The 16,997-nt window shown below is 38.4% G+C and overlaps 1 protein-coding gene across 1 annotated transcript in view; it reads right to left on the bottom strand.

Annotated features, from left to right (window-relative positions):
• The window catches only part of Tsp2A (tetraspanin 2A), a 43,021-nt gene that overhangs the window by 14,552 nt on the left and 11,472 nt on the right, over nt 1-16,997 (bottom strand). Inside the window, exon 2 of the mRNA XM_066389574.1 lies at nt 12,047-12,244. Coding sequence (XP_066245671.1) covers nt 12,047-12,244 — 198 coding nt within the window. The remainder of the gene's footprint in view (nt 1-12,046; nt 12,245-16,997) is intronic.

The following is a 16,997-nucleotide window of genomic DNA, read 5'->3' on the forward strand; positions in this document are numbered from 1 at the left end:
AGGGCCCAGAATGGTGTCCTGTGGCACTTCACATGCTATTGCCGACCGGTTTCTATTTGGACTTATGATTATTCTATGAGTCAGGTAGAATTGTACCATTGCTGATAAGTTATGTGCTGAATTTTCTACTTTCCAGGGGTATGGACTATCTTTTTCCATGGGGAGGAGTTGAAGACATTCCTAACGTCCATTGTGGCATATTTCCTATGGGTATACCCAGTTTTATTTATAGCTTCCACTATCCGCTGGACCTCCTTCAGCACATCGATTGTGGATTTCCCCTTTTGATATCCGAATTGCCGCTTGCAGATTAGGGCTTTTCCCTCAAGTTCTTGCTGAAGTTTATTTTTAAGAGGATTTCTAGCGAGTTCTCTGTGGTATTCTATGGGCGTATTGGTCTATAGGATTTTTCCGCTTCCTTTGGTGTCGGCTTTTCAATTAAGACTAAGCGGGCAATTTTCCAGGCCTCAGGGAAGTCTCCTCTCCTCCAGCGCCCATTACCGATTTCCAAGGAGATATAATTACAGATTTGCGCACGGGCCATTACGATCTCGGGCATTATCCCATATGGGCTTGGTGCTTTTTCATTTGAAAGCTAGCTGTGACTAGCCATGCTGCTGCGAGCGGAAGAAGACTCCGCTGGATCACTTTTAATTGTAGACTCCACATAATTAACCTAAACTGATTTGAACTTATTCTTATGTTTGGAGAGCAAATATTTTGATAATAAAACTAAAAGACTCGATAAATGCAAAAAATAAGTTTCCCTAACAAATCACTCTCATTGCTGCGGTTTTAGATCTAGTTTATTCGTAAACCCTGAATTGTACAGGGCGAATCACGAGGAATTGTATATACTTCTACCGTGGAACATTATTAAGAGCAATATCGAATGAGCATTAAAAAGTTGCTCGCATTTTTTATAGTTATTATTATGAAGCGAGTTTTACACATTTTGTCGAAAAATAGTTTTGACTATAACTGTATAACGTTAGTTTACTTTTTTTTCATTTTCTGGTGAAAAAGTACACTGTTGTGTGTAAGTAAGATAATGTATTCAGAGTTAAAAAATCCAGGGCCGGCTTCAAAAAATTTAGCAGGTCCAGGCCAAAAAAATCACCCTGTGTACGAATTTTCGAAAGAAAGCCATGCACATTTACTAAAGGTTAGATAAAAATAAAAGATAGTTATACGTAGCCGACAAATTTGTTACACTCTTCATTGCTTTGCAATGCAAACGAAGTGCTACACTTTTGGATATTTGGATATACCTACTATCCTTATCTTGCAAAAAAACGCAAAACTTTGCAATGTTTAATCGAATTATAATGAAAAAAATTATTCGAGACCTACATAACATTTTAAAATTAAAATAACGAGAGAAAAGAAAAAGAAAACTTAGTTTTACTGTTGTTGGAAAGTGATTCAAAAAATTTATATAAGAAATGAAAAATTAGCTATTTACTATTGCTAATTATTACTTAAAGATATTTGCAAAATGAAGACCTCTAAGCTTTATGCATTTAGCTCAATCAACTCAACAATAACAAAAACAAATTTTCTTTTTCTTTTCTCTCGTTATTTTAATTTTAAAATGTTATGTATATCTCGAATAATTTTTTCAATGATCATTCCTTTAAGTATGGCAGAGTCATGCGTTTTCTTATTGATTGCAATATTTGACTTTTAAATACAGTGTATTCAAGATAAGGACGGTAGGTACATAAAAAAATCCAAAACTGTAATATTTTCGTAAACTTGTTTTTATTATCAAACAATGAAGAGTGTGATGAATTTGTTGACTGGGAATACCTATTAGTTCATCTAATCTTTAGCTGGTTCTTTTTCGAACATTCGTAAACAGGGTGATTTTTTTGGCCTGGACCTGCTAAATTTTTTGAAGCCGACCCTGGATTTTTTAACTCTGAATACATTATCTTAATTATACACAACAGTGTGCTCCTTCACCAGAAAATGAATAAAAAGCAAACTGGCATCGCTAATTGTGGCCAAAACCATTTTTCGACAAAATGTGCAAATCTCCCTGTATGGTAACAATAAAAAATGCAAGCAACTTTTTCATGCTCACTCGATATTCATCTCGGCGATCTTGTTCCATTTTAGAAGTACTCACCCTGTATAGAGCAAATAATCAAGAGTAGTACAAAAATATTAAAATCCCTCTGCTGCTATTCAATCTCGCATTAAAGAATTTCCAGAATTTGGACTTCATTATTAACATGAGCTTTGGATTCATTCCAATTCAGTACACGCGTACGTCTTATAAAGAATACATTTTCGTTCCATTACTTCTGTATCAATGGCGCACAAGAACATTTCCCTTCCAGGCCCTTTTAATGTTATTTTTATACTGTAATGCGATCCCCAATATTTCATTTTGATATGGTTAAATTTACACTCGAAAAAAATGCCCGCTTTCAGGCATTATTCGTACACAATATAAAACTTCTTATCGGGAAGGGCCGAAGTCTGTTCCCTTCCAAGAGCATATTAACATAATATTTTGATATGGAGCATAAAATATGCGCCGCATCAGCATATTCTTATACAAGTTAGCTTAGTGGCTTTTAGAGTGTATGAATAATTTAATAATGGCCTTATTTGGGTCGTGCGTATCCCCAGGAATTATGTTTGAGACAGAATTCTTTCAAGAGCCAATGCGAAATTTTAGTCTATGAATAGAATTCCTGAAGGTAATGGAAACTCTTAAAATAAGGTATTAATTTCCCTTAAAACGACATTTTCTTTTAGAGGAAATCCGTGGAGAATTCTGCCAATAAAAGTCTTAGCGGAGGATTTTAAATTATCCAGTAGAATTCAGATTGCTTCCTTTTTCTAAAATATGATCGGAGAAGAATGCATCCGCCCTATAGGGAGTGGCATTAATCAGTAAAAGACCATCCCTAATGAATTCTTATTGTCGAAAAATTTAATGGAAATCGCGAAAGTGCGGATGGGAAAATTTTAATCGAATCTCGTTTTTAACAATAGAAAGTTTCGGAATTAACTAAGTGATTATCCAACTTAAGTGTTTTACTTCTCCTCCGAAAATTTCCATTTTTAAATTGAAGAAGAGTTGGGCGTATAAATAGGACTTAATCGTTCAATGGTCATTGCTGCCAGCCTGCTTTCTTTTCAATTTCGAATCTAAACGCATTATTCCCCTGGAAACAAAAATCCGAATGTAAAAAATATCTATATCTGGGAACTGCTGAGGCGAGACCCTATTTCCATATATAAATTGGGTAACACATAAATCCGAAATTACACAAAGAATTTTGTGGAAATTGCTGAGGTGGAATATAAAATACTTTAAATGATGCGGACACTCGAGAGCTTTAAATTTCTTTTCGGGCTATATTATATTACTTCCCGGGGAGAAACTTTCTTATTTTGGGGCATTTTCCAAGTTTCCCTTCAGAAAATCCGCGACGTTTCACTCGGAGAAGTTCCACGGCCGAAGCCTCATCGGGTTATTAACGGATGATTGAAAGTATGAATTATTTAAATAGGAGCGATGGTGTGGACTTAGGACGCGCCTTTATGGAAATTAATCCGGGGTGTATTTTTAACGTCGCATCGGGGCGAATTTAATTAAGGTATCACGCAGGTAAACTAAAGCAAAACATTCCGAAAAACCATAGTCGGTTTCATTAATTAAAAAGGGAAATTTGGACGAGAAAAAGTTGCACGCAATTTCATAAATAAGCGATTCATTTCCGTTCGCTTCACGAGGTTTTTAATTAAAATAAATCTTCAATTTTGAGGCTAATTCTCCGTTTCACCATATTTTTCGTCAATTTAGCAAATTGTTTCTATTTCGAACGTTTCAAAGTCTCACAGGAATTGCGACAAAATGTATCTATCAATGCCTACTTCGGGCGCCATTTTGACTAGAGTGGTCGGACGACTGAGCGGTCCATCATCTGGTAAGACCCGTTCAGTCTTATTGCAGCCGCAGTTGTTTTCGTTGAATTTTGTTAGGAAATTCCTCTTTCTTCTATTTCTCGGTATTATGATAATCTCAGGGGTGTAGTGTGTTTTATATCTGAATAAAGTGTCTCAAAGTTTTAACTAAAGCTGGCCGAAATAAAAAGGAAATAAACCCAGAAACTACCGCAAAAGTTGTTTACAAAAGTGTATTGTCCTGTTGTCGAGGTGAAAGGATCCCTGGAAGTACAGGATTCTCTACTCAGATAAGCTCGCAGCATTTTCGAGACAGTTCTGAAATCTGCCCCATTGTCAGGCTGAATTTTTAATGTTTCCTACACGTGAAAATTCCATTTCCTCGGATCCCCAATTAAATGATTTCGTTCCGCTTAATGGCGTGTCCCTCCTTAATATCGATCCCCGAAGGGAAGGAAGGATTAATAAAAGAAGTGATTAATTAAAGCCCCAATGTTTCGGCTGCAATGATAAACCGTGGCTCCTGATGTTAATTACAACCTACAAATTGCGTTGCCGTAAATTTTCGTCGTTGTTCCGGTCAGAATATAAATTATTGCTTCCAGCTCTTTGCATACTATCAAGACTAGTTTTCGTGATAAGGTAACGACGGTCTATGCCTTCCTTCAACCTTAAATATTTAATCATCTTCAGAGACGCTCCTGCTCAGCTCTATTTATGGTACTAAAACAAAAGTCCGCTCTAATCTGGTGCTAGAGGCGCTGCAACCTAGAGCGGGCGTATGAATAACATTATATAGCTCTAAGAAAACCATTTATTTTCTTAGTATAGTTATTTAGGGCTTTAGACAAAGAGCGTTGTACCCTTCTAGCAAAAAGTTGCTCGGTTTCTTTTTTAATTTATCTAGCCCGAAGCGAAGCTAGGGTTAATAAAAGCAGCAATTATTTAGAGGCTCCGTTTCCTTCGCTTATGGAAATGCAACTTTTGTGGCCGCCAAGTTTGGTTAATTAAAATTAAAAATAGTTACGACTTTCAGGGGAAAATTGATGGCTAATACGAAACGAAGCGGTTCAAGTTAGTGGGGAAACCCTGAAATCGTTTCAAACTTGACGATTAAAAATACGCGGAAATTCATAAAAAATTATCAGTTCGGCAACGTTGCACTTTCGCAGTAAGAGACAACTTCTGAGTCACCCCCACGCAAGCCCTTGCTGTGCCGACCATGCTGATTCGACAAATGACTAACGCAGCGTTGCCGGTGCCGGTCGAAGTCAAAGAAGTTGTGCGAGGCACCGGGGCAACAATAAAACGACACGTACACACCCACAATCAAAAAAGAAGCCTCCCGCCGAGAATCGCTCCCCCGATGACGTTTTCTTGAGGGCAGGGGACGATAAAATTTACCTAAATTCATGAGTAATCAAAATTCCCCAGTCATGCGTACTTCAAGGTTGACACGTTAAATGACGCTAAGTTGTTAGTTGAGGTGAGAATCCATATAAAATTGTTTATGAGACCCACATGTGTAATTCAAACATTAATAACGGCCTAACCCTAGTTTTCTCGCGGTAATGCAGAGTCAACACGCATTATCCCTCTTGTTTAGATTGTGTCGGGTCTTTCGGATTGGGGCCTAAATTAGCACGGGGCACGATACACGCCTTATAACTAATTCAGAGATATGTGCATACGTGGAGATAAATATAAATTTGATAGAATTGCGTAAATAGCTCGGACATTAATAATGGCTTCACTGTCTGGTGTCAGGTTGGGAAAAACGACTTTCTAGCACGCATTGTTCTATCTTTAGGCCCGATAGGAATTAGTGTGTGATTAAGGCGAAACACGTCAACCCTTATCAAATTTCCAGAAATAATAATATCGTCGGCATCAAGGGGAAGAATGTTCGGTTTATGAACCGGCGAATTTCTGTATAGTTTCCAATATCCACGCAGATGTCTATGTAATGGAAGTGTATTTTTTCCAGAGTCAAATAAATCAAAAATATGTCGGGCTGGAGGCGTCGCGCTATATCTCGGTCAAAACCAGACAGATCAAATTGATCGATGGCGTAAAGGCACATCCATCGTGTTTCGGCTGCGTTGTCAGAAGCAAGCCAAATTAGAAAATTGCCATAAATCTAACTATTATCGAGTGGAAATTTGAATGAAGAAAATCCTTCGCATCTTGGGCGACTATTTCAATTTCCCAGCTGCGAAGTCCTCGCTTTTATCGCTCAAAACCTCAACTTGCAAATAAATTTAAAGACATCTCCGGAGACCTGTTAAGACTTAATCACTATAATTGCCTGGCAATCTTGGGAAAATTAAAAATTATTTTTCACTTATCTTTGGCTCGGCCAAGAGAGAGAACAAGACGCAATTTAATTTCTGATTCAGGATTTTAGCAGACAAAAACCGTTTCTGATTCAAAGAAATTCGTATTGGGAAAAATTTTTACGTGATATTGAAGATGAATATAAATAGAAAAAAGAGGAGTGCTGGCGTAGAAGCGAAATAAGCGAAGGTAAATGCGAGTGTTGTCCTGCCTTCCTTTCTGAAGATACACCGAAGCTCACATGAAACCTTTAACCCCTTTTCACGTTGTATCGATTTTCTGTCCTGCAGAGTCATATGGCAGTTAACATTACACGATATTCCATTTACCCATTTATAATTTAATACGTCCTCTATTATAAAATTAACAAGTGCCCCCATTTTGTTGACAGTTTGATTAAAATCGATTACCCGAGGATATTATCAAATACCGCGTTTCAGCAAGTGTGAATGCGGTTTATTATAGTGCAGGAAATTTCATTTTCCATGGGTCTACCAGCGAAGGAAAAAATGTTTTATGAACTTTCCAAGTATGAATAAATATATGCGAACACTTCCATTATGTTCGACAAAGTCTGTGACTTACTGGGGACGCATTTTTCTTGCTTATTCTATCTGGGGGCCATAAAAGTTTCTTGTTTTCGTCGCTGCTGAGATAAAAGTTTGCAAAGACGTTTTGTCTACTCGGTAATCTACTGAGACCTTTATGGTGTGCCATTTGTTATTTCACTGCAGCCTCTACATATACGACGATAAAACAAAACAATTACTCTCTCAGATGCTAAATTTCCTTCGACTTGAAAAAGCGGTTCATTTATAGCGTCAGATTTTTCCCATCTAAAAAGACTGATCAATACAGAGCGTTGGAATAAAAACGAAAATTGTATGACCATTGGTTGATTTCCTTTGTTACAAGTTTTCTTCCGTTGACTAACATGACTGATGATATTTTCAGGAACAAAAAAGCGCCTCCTGCTGTATGCAAGACAACAATGAATCAGTTTCGCAGGGAAAATTATTCCTGCGTAATAAATGAGTCTTCACGGAACTTGCTCTAGATTATTCAGTAAACAAAATTGCTTTGGAAGTTTCTATTTCTCAAATGGCACAGAACGGGAAAGTTTTATCTTGCGAATAGACGTTGATATAAATCTTTTCGGCTCGCCGTATGTTTTGACAACGTGAAATATACTTCTTTGATATTCTTTCATTACAGGGTGAAGAGACGGGGACATCCCCCTCTCTTTCCCCTTTAATGAAATATAGGAAATGAGATCCACTTTTTTCTTTATTAAATCGCATTTAATTCGTCAGTCAGACATAGCTCAATTCCTTCGCTTACGGAAATGCGATTTAGGGGGAGATCTTGGGCTATAATGTAACAGCGTAGCTATTCAAGCCAGTTCGGGTTAGGCAGTAATGCCTCAAAACATTTTAAGTGTGTGGAGTAGATGCACCAAGAAGATACCAAGAAGCGAATTGAAAATGATCAGTTTGGCAACAGTTGCACTTCGGCATTAGCAGCTGATACACTACTCCCTCTCTGTCGCACTCACGGACACTCTAGGCATGACAGTCATACTGGGTTGACAAATGACTAACGCAACGTTGCCATTCCCGGGACAGCTAAGTTAGTTTCTTTGCTTTCGTACAAAACTTCTCTTTTTGTTGATGACTTCTATATCGATCCTGAACATCTCAATTGAAGTTCTGTAGCGTTGGAAAAGCATTTCTAGGGACCGTCATATTACGGCATCTTCAAAATCGTAAAAAATTGGTACCATTGCGACCCCTCATCTCGGAAACCAATAGAGATTTTGCAAATTTGTTCGTGAACGGACGTGGAGCGCATCGAGGCGATTAGTTTGCGCTATTTTTAAGGCAATTGCGCCACGTGCTTCCGAGATATCGGCCTTCGAAGTTTGCAAACTGGCAAAAACTTTGCGATCCTTGTGAAAAACTTCAGAAATAGCGAAATCGAATAAGATGTCAGTCAAATGTAGCATCAGCATTTTCTGTCTGCATTCGAAGCAATTAATAATGGGAAATAATAATTAACAATTTTATTTGTAAAATTGCGAAAATCCGCAGAGCAAGAGTTTAATGAATTGTGCCCGGTGTCATGTATTTCGCTGAACGATCTATTTTGCAAATGATCTATGACTCTTGGATGGTCCGAGTTGTCCCTGACATTCACTAATTACCGTTTGATGTCCGACATGACACCGTTTTGTTTCGGGTTTTGAACGATTAAGGGCAAAATTATGACCAAACGGCACTGGAGTGCGACACCTACACGTATAATTTGATAACCTTTTAGTCGCCCAAATGCGTTTTCAGAGTCCAATGAAAAACTGGGAGTGTCTAACATCGCGGCCAACGATTTAATTACAGTCTACCAAGTTAAACTTACAATGTAATTATATTGTTGGTCTGTGTTAGCGTAACACGTACAGTCAGGTCGATCGATAGCTTCGGCTATATAACGAGGGAATTTATTTGGAAACTTTAGTCATTGGCGGGGCTACCAATTTAGATTTCTAAAATTAGAGACGAGAACTTCCAAACAGGACTGGAATAATAACCGTCGATATAAAGACATTGCAACCCCTCCAGAGTTGCTCGAATTTAGAAGAACTTTTTCGGTGATGTGGCCATTTTAGTTAAAAGCAACGGACTAAAAAACCAATGTTACTCTGCGAAGAAACTTCTCTTATACAGGGTGCTTTGCAGCCTCTAGTCTAAGCTTCCGATAATAAGATCACACCCACATAATTCATTTATTTGCCGAATCTCCCGGCATCAATATGGCAGTATAACATAGTGAAGTTTATTAAAGTAGGGGTGTCTTCGTTGCTGAAATTAATTTCGTTTTTGTCTCTTCTCGGAATATAATGAAATTTCTTGTTCAACATTAGTATAGAGGCAAGGAAAATAGATCGTTCTGTAAACATAGGGGCGCAAATTTATCGTGAAGCCGCAAGAGGGAATGTGTTGCTTCGTATAGTTTCTGACGGCTGCAATGTCGAGGAGTAAATCGAGTCTGAAAGTTTTGGTTTTTGCTGCTAGAGGTATTCTCCCTAAGGGATATAAGCCGGTATAAGCGAAAACCTTACCTTACCTGAAACTCGGAAACATTTCTCTATTTAAGCCCTAGAGAGGTTTCAATAATTTCTAGGGAACTTTCAAATCCTGAAAATTTTTGGAGCCTCGAAGCACTCCTAACCTCCAAGATCTGAATCGAGATGCCTGGGATAGAGAGGTGCGTTAGCTCTAGGAATATTTTTGGACTATTTTGGACTTCCTGGTAAAAGAAAAGTATTAAAACCAGCAAAAGAACTTAATTTAGGGAGCCCGTTGACCCTTACGGTTGTCGACTCCTCGCAAGATCTCAACTTTTTCCTTCTGCCACCATCCAGAAAGAAAGATATACAAGAGAGTTATTTGACTGGGGTGAAATGGCTCGGAATTTGTGCTCGAAATAATCCTGCAGCGCCAAGTTAAGCGATTAGGATATCCGGCTGCAACTCCTTAATGGTTTTTTCTTAGTGGCGAAGAGGAGTTTACCCTCGGTTTTTACAGCAACGTAAACATTTGCTTAGCACCGAACCTAATTTACAAAACTAAACTCCGGGGCTATTATTTATCTTTTTTATTACGCTAGTTAAAGCCCCTTAACTCAACCGCATTTTCTCGGCGACGCTGAGGGATTAACCTCGATCCGGGCACGTAGAGCTGAGATAAATATTTATATGGACATATATAAAGTTGAAAAGGTTTCCTATGGTTAGAGGGACATGTTAATTACATTTTTTTATTTTAGATGAAGCTCCGGCAGTTGAAGTGAGCATTATAAATTGAAGTAACAGGATTAACAGGAAAGTAACAGGACAAGGAACTAGATTTGGGGATCAAGTATCGATTTGCTCTTTAAAGCGATCAAGGACGAGAGTTTCCAAATTCCAAATTTTCACATGTCGCATCAAACTTGTTTTTTTTTTAAGTTTATTTGAGAACGTTGGCCTAGAAACGAATAAAAAATGTAAATTTTTTAAAATTCTCTAAATGTCCCTTTTTGATAGATGTTGTTGGCTCACTGGCAAAAGCTTGGTACGTATTTGTTTTTGACCCACCCCCGTATGTTTCAAATAATTTCAGTTTATGCTCCTGACACATTTCTAGAGGTTCTTACTTGGCTTTTTCTGGGTCAGTTTAATGGAGTGACACATGGATCCCATGTTGGTTCTAGATAGCTCAGTTGAGGCCCTGGTGCCTGCAAAAAGCACTGCAGCAGGGACCTGCATTTTAGAGCTCGGTCAAAATCGCAAAAATAGGTTTAAAAGTGACCTCGTATCTCAGAAACCTAAAGAGATATTGGAAATGCGATTGTATCGGAGCACAGGGCGCAGCAGGATGATTAATTTGAGTTATCCTTTTAAAGCAATTGCTCCGCTCGTTCTCGACATATCGTCGTTTAAATTTTGAAAATTGCCGATCCTCTTCGATTTGGAAATATATGGGCAAATTTCGACCCTTTCGAGGTGCCGTTTTTCGATTTAATGAAGCGATATCGATCCTGGGTACCTCAATTGAGGTCTTGGAGCCTCAGAGTAAGTACAAAAATGTCCTCGCGTTTTAACTCAATTGTGTGTGTGTGTGTGTGAGTGTGTGGACACATTCATTTTCATTTTCTCTCATAAATAAGACTAATTTCCATGTAGCGGAGGCCAGTGCATGCGTAAGAAAATGATAAAACTTTTTAACATATTTCCACGCAATACCGAAGTGATTCATCTTGCTTGAAAATGGCAAACTGTAGGAATACGACTTGCAAATCCGCCTTAAGACATATCCAATACAGTCACGCACCTGCATATGCGTGTTTCCAATGCAATTTTTTGCCTTAAATTAATACCCCCTTTCCTGAAACTTCTGAAAAATGAAAATTTAATAATAATCAAGAAGAGCGCAGTGTGGATATGCCGAAAAACTATCTGTGCAGCTCAATTTCTCACGAACAGTCGTTATTGCGAGAATTTTTCTTGTTTCCTTGTTGGAAAAGCGGGACGAAACCTGCTTGTTTTCCTTCGTTGTCGAGATAAAAGTTCTCAAAGCAATTTTCCTTCGTCTGTAATCTAGAGGGGGTTTATAGAGTCTAATTTATTATACAAGGAAGTATTACTATTTCTCGTATAAAGACGTGGCTTACGTGGTATTTCTCCAGCATGCAATTATATTAATTGAAGCGTTTGAGATGGGGCCCCCAGATATATTATTATGGAAGAAAGCAATTTTAGTACTCCGCATAGTCAGTCCATTGTCGCCTTTAACTGGAAGGGTTTCTTTAATTTCGCGTTTATCTGCGTGGCAGGCAATTATCCGGAAGTATCCAGAATTGGAAACTACGGTGCCAAGAAGTAGAACTTTCTACCTTAAACCGGTGCCAGCAATCACTCCGTAATGCCGACTACTTCCAATTTTAATTCCCTATATCCAAAACCCTAACGTTTCTTCCAGGTCGGCAAGTCTGGCAACATTTTCCGAAGGAAAATACGATTCATAGGTGTGTATTTAAATGTAAAATACACTAAGACGGGATTTCATTGCCTTGGAAACGCGAAAGGTCCCCGAGAGTTCCCGGATTATATTGTATTCGAGGACGTTTAACAATGGCATAATTCCCACGTTGGAAGTTGGGAGTTTATTTGGGCGTTAATATTGTGTTATTTATGGAAGTTTACCCCGTTTTCTAGCGTAAGAAATATACGAGTTTAAGCACTTACCACAAGCAGTATTAAAGAGTTCTCCTGCAGGGCGCTGAGGCATCCCAAGAAGGCCACGACCATCACTACCAGGGCCACAATTATGAGGATGTAAATGCCAATGTAGAACTGAGTTGCATTGAGGATGGTCAGCCATTCGTTGATTCCAGGCTCGAAACGTAGCCATAAGCAGAGGGCAAAAACTGCTGCGCCGATAATCTAAAAAGTTGTGTTTAATTAGTGAAAAAATGAAATTAAAAACTGACCAAGTACGATAGAATTTCATTTCTCAAACGAACGCCGGGATATTAAATTTTTGCCTTTTCGCATTAAACCGGTCGGAAATTTTACGTCTAATTCGGTACTGTCGGTGCTTCAGAATCTTTCGTTTTATGGACATTTGAGTGTAAATAATGCAGAAATGACTCGTTTGGAACAAATAAATTTTTAAAATATTCGCGAGAAACCAATTCAGTGTTCTTGCAAAGAGACGTATGTTTGAAGGCCTGTTTGCATTAGAGCACAGCAAATTAATTTTCATCCATCTCTGCTGCCACTTAATATATAGAGATAACGACGCATTAACTAGAAAGTGTGTCTCTTGACTTCATGAAAATCACACAGTACGATAAATTATGCACTTTTCAATACAGTGTGTCCAAAATTAAGATCTTCAGCCTAGGGATCTCGTAAACGGTAATAGACACAGACTTTCGGTTTTTTCCAAATAACTGAAAAACCAAAGACAATTCTGTATGCAAGGTCGGTACACATCGTCAAACTACTCCTTCGAATGCGCAAATTTTCTCCCATTTTACCAGGCTTGTATCCATTACAGTTTACGAGGTCGCCCCCATGCTGGGAATCCTTTTTCTGGACGCACGGTATAAGCTTATCCCCTTGGCTGCGGTGCAAAAACCTAAGGGTAATATATTCGGCTCACGTTAACGAAATTATGAAATATACCCATGCAAAGGAGAAAGCATTTCCTCGTTCATTCATCGAATCAACAACTGGCGTCATATAGCCCGTACAAAACCGAGTTTAGGATGCAGAGATTTCTCTTTTGTCGTCGGGACGCTCGACTAAAATTTATTTCGCTGCGGATAAAGGTAAAAAGATAGGTGAGTTTTCGAGCACTTCCCATGAATATAGATGATATTTATATTACTGCCATATCGCCGCTTTATGCTCAGTCAATAGCGAGCGTTCGCAACCATCAACATCAAATTTGATTAGGTAAAAGGGAGACATCAAAGTGCTCGGATAGTCAAAGAGCAAACGGCATTTCGGAAACAATTAGAGAAACCTCAAGACATCGAGACAGGGGCCAACCTATAATTCAATTATTGTGCTCTCTGCGTACGTGGTATGTTGTCGAAAATGGGCCATCCCACTCAGTGTTATTACAAATTAGGGAGGAGAATTACTTCAGGTGGATGTGTTGCTTTGCTTAATGGTTCATTACCTAGCTACCCAATTCAATTCTCTACGACAAGTTGTTGTCTGTTAGAAAGTAGATGCAGGTTACAGTGTTTGCAAAAATTGATTTTGCAGGTCACACGTATCGAACTGCTTCGCTCCTTAGAGCGATCGAGGACGGGAGTTTTCTAATGCGTTCATGGCGAAATACCACATGTTCTAGATTTTTATTTATATTGACCTCCCGGTTATTTTTTACAGTTACAAGCATAGAAACGACGATATGGCAATTTTTTATACAGAGAACGTATGGATCTATAAATTTTAATTAAATTTGGCGATTGGCCATTGAAAACAAATACAATTTTACAAAACGCCATTTTTGTTGAACGCATAAAACCTGTTTGGAACGTAGGGAATTTCAATGGCTCAGAATTGGTATGATTACCAAATAACTGCTTTTAGTGCCTAGTACATAGTCATATAGCGATCTCTAGCGGATTTCGAGACAACGCTCATTTTCTACAGATGCAATTTACTCATGAATTTTTTCTGTCTAGAGGCTTTTCAGTTGTTTTAAATGGGACACTCCGTGTATTGATAAGATTTTGAAGTCTTCTAAAACTAGGAAAGAGTACTTCAATAGACAGTCCTGTATGGATTTTTCGATTCGACAAAGCTTAAAACACGTTTTTCTCTGTTGAAAGGCATGAAACTCGATGATTTTTGTTAATGGAGACACTTTGTAATTTTTTTTCAATGTGCGCGTCTGTTTTCTATACTTTATGGAAATGCAAAATTGGGAAGTAAATTCAACACACAAATTGACATCTCTATAGAACAGAATTTTGTGCGGGTTTGTTTGCAACATTTTTTCAAATGGAGTTTTGGAAAAGCGTTTTCATACATTTTTTTGCAGTTGCAAAGGAAATAAACCCGAATGCACGACATTGATTTCCACCGGGTATTTTCGCAGCCCGTAATCAGATAACTGGGAAATATAAAGTTCGTTAATACTGTTTGGAAACACCGTAACAAACCGATAAACGAAAATAACCAAGGGCTGAAATAAATTACGTCGAACCAAAGAGGAAATTCATGTAGAGACGATAAAACTAACTTAATTGAGGGTTGTATTTTTGTGCGAGCAGTAGGTAATAAACAAAATTTACCTTCCCTCTCACCGAGGGTAATTAAGTGGCCGAAGAAACACGCACATTACTACGATAATTAGATTGAAGTTTAATTAGGCTTTGATGGGCCGGTTACAGTGGCCAATCACAAACAAAATATCATTAACATCGTGGATTTTGTTGAGTTACAAAGCTGGATAATGCCAGTCTGACCGGTAATTAGCAGATTTATTTAGCCATAAACAATCGCTGATTCAAGCAAATATTACATTTCAAATCAATTACCCGTAAAACAAAATTTGGTCATCAATTTTCTGCCCTTGTTTAATTCACAAATTAGCAAATAATGGGCTTTATTGGAATATTAACGTTTATATTAATTTAAATTTATCATACGTCCGTGTGGTAGTCCAATTAAGCAGCTCGTATGATTTATATGCACACAAGGCAAACACAACATTCGATTCTCCCTTAGGATGTTTGAATGGGTTAGATGATGTCTGTAATAAAGGAGGAACATAGAGCTAACTCTATTATACGGAGCTCTTGAGATAAATAGATCTTCGGATGATTCGAAAAGTTGAAGTTCGTGGCTGTAACTCACGTTAATTACCAAGATGAGCCCAAATGTCTGAATTAAAACGGTTCAACCTTGCCCTGTAGTTTTTCTAGAGGTACGCGAAATGTAAACAAAAGCTCTATCGCCAACAGGAACTTCACCTGAAAACAAAATAGAGCGTTGTTGTGGAAATCCCCGAAACGTGATTGAAAAGCATCTGTTGGTATGAAACATTCACGAATGGCACTAGATGAACTTAGAGCGCTGTTTACCTGAAATGATCAGATTTAGAGCCTCTATACCGAGTTATTTTTTTGCTGAGGATTTCGAAAATAGATCACGTACAATTTAGTGTTTGCTTTTCGATTAGGAGAGGGTTGCAAAAATGAAGATCGGAATTCCTTTACGTTCCTCGAGTCAACAGTCTGGCGTCGCTCGTTCCACTCCAACAATACACGCTTTAAGATAGAGTTTTTCGGGCGGGGATTTCTCTTTTGTTACTTGTTCCGTGAAATTTATTTCGCCAATGATAAAGGTAAAAATATGTAGCAGAATTTCCGAGTGCAACATCGTAAAGTCGGGCTGCTTTTATTGGGTTAGCGTCTGCAAGAAACCGGAATTTATTTCCGAAAGGAGAAATCGATTCGCGGAGCGGTGGTGGCTTTCATTCGAATGCGAGGGGAAGAAATGTTGCAACGTTATTAATGATTTCATTAGAGAAATTATGTTTTCTTTTAGTTTTTTTAGGGATTAACACCAGTAGGTTAACAGCACCCTGGTCTCAGCTGAAACTGCCTGAGGATAACTTACCTCAAGTCGGCGTTCTGGAATGATGGCATGACTGCAAAAAACCTGTCATTCCTCATTAGCTGAGAAGAGAAATTTCACTCATTTTTAACAGTTGTTTTCATACATTTTAGCTAATTTTAGTTTTTCTGCTCGTTTTCAAAAGGAAAATGTTGTCACCAAAATGTCAGGAAAGGTTTTTGTCCAAGTTCTTAATAAATCCAACGCTCTAACAATTTAACAAAAACGCCTATTGGTGTTTGAGGCGTTACAAAAAAAAATAATTAAGGAAATAATGAACAGTCCGCCGCAACGGTATGCAACGTACATATTTAGAGAAATTGTTAAACTGAATTAGTCGGAATTTCTTCAAGATCACTCCTGAATATAAAAATGTCCAACCACCAGTTTGTAGCAAGCCTAATTGGCAATTATCATGGAAACATCCTCTAGGGCCTTTTTTAGAAGAAAGTCGACCTTCGTAGCGATTCTGCAGCCATTTGAGTGCGGCGCACGCCATATCCCCCAATATGGCCGGCTATCAGCCATCGTTCCCCATCTCCATAAACCCCAATACATTTCTGACGTTCGACTCATCCGGTCTCATTGGGGAAATGCCCCCCATAGTCGACAAGGATAGTCCTATAGTAATGGCTTAGGTGGAATTGGCACAATAAACATGGGAAGTTGGGACGTTTTCGTGAGCGGAATAGCCCTCTCTGAGCCAATTTTTCTAAAACTTCCGATGTTCGTATTATGACGGTTTTGCGGGGGTAATGAGCACGAGAACTGTGGATTATTATCGGAGAGTTATTGAATCGGTTAATTGGATTTGGGTGCACACTGGCGGTCAAGCGGAGCTCAAATTAATGCCGATCAAGTGTCAATTAAGGTCAACTTTTTCCCCCTCTAAAAATTAACATTTGCTCGCCTGGATAATTATTGGTTACCACATCATTTCCGATTGAATTAGCGGCCTGATCATTCCATTTTCTACGGCAAAATATCGGGGACGTGCTGAAATTAATCGGCGGACTTCGGCACATCAGTTTCGGTTTTCCTCATTTCCGTC

The sequence above is a fragment of the Euwallacea similis genome, chromosome 4 (assembly GCF_039881205.1).
Source record: "Euwallacea similis isolate ESF13 chromosome 4, ESF131.1, whole genome shotgun sequence".
NCBI classification, from domain to species: Eukaryota; Metazoa; Arthropoda; class Insecta; order Coleoptera; family Curculionidae; genus Euwallacea; species Euwallacea similis.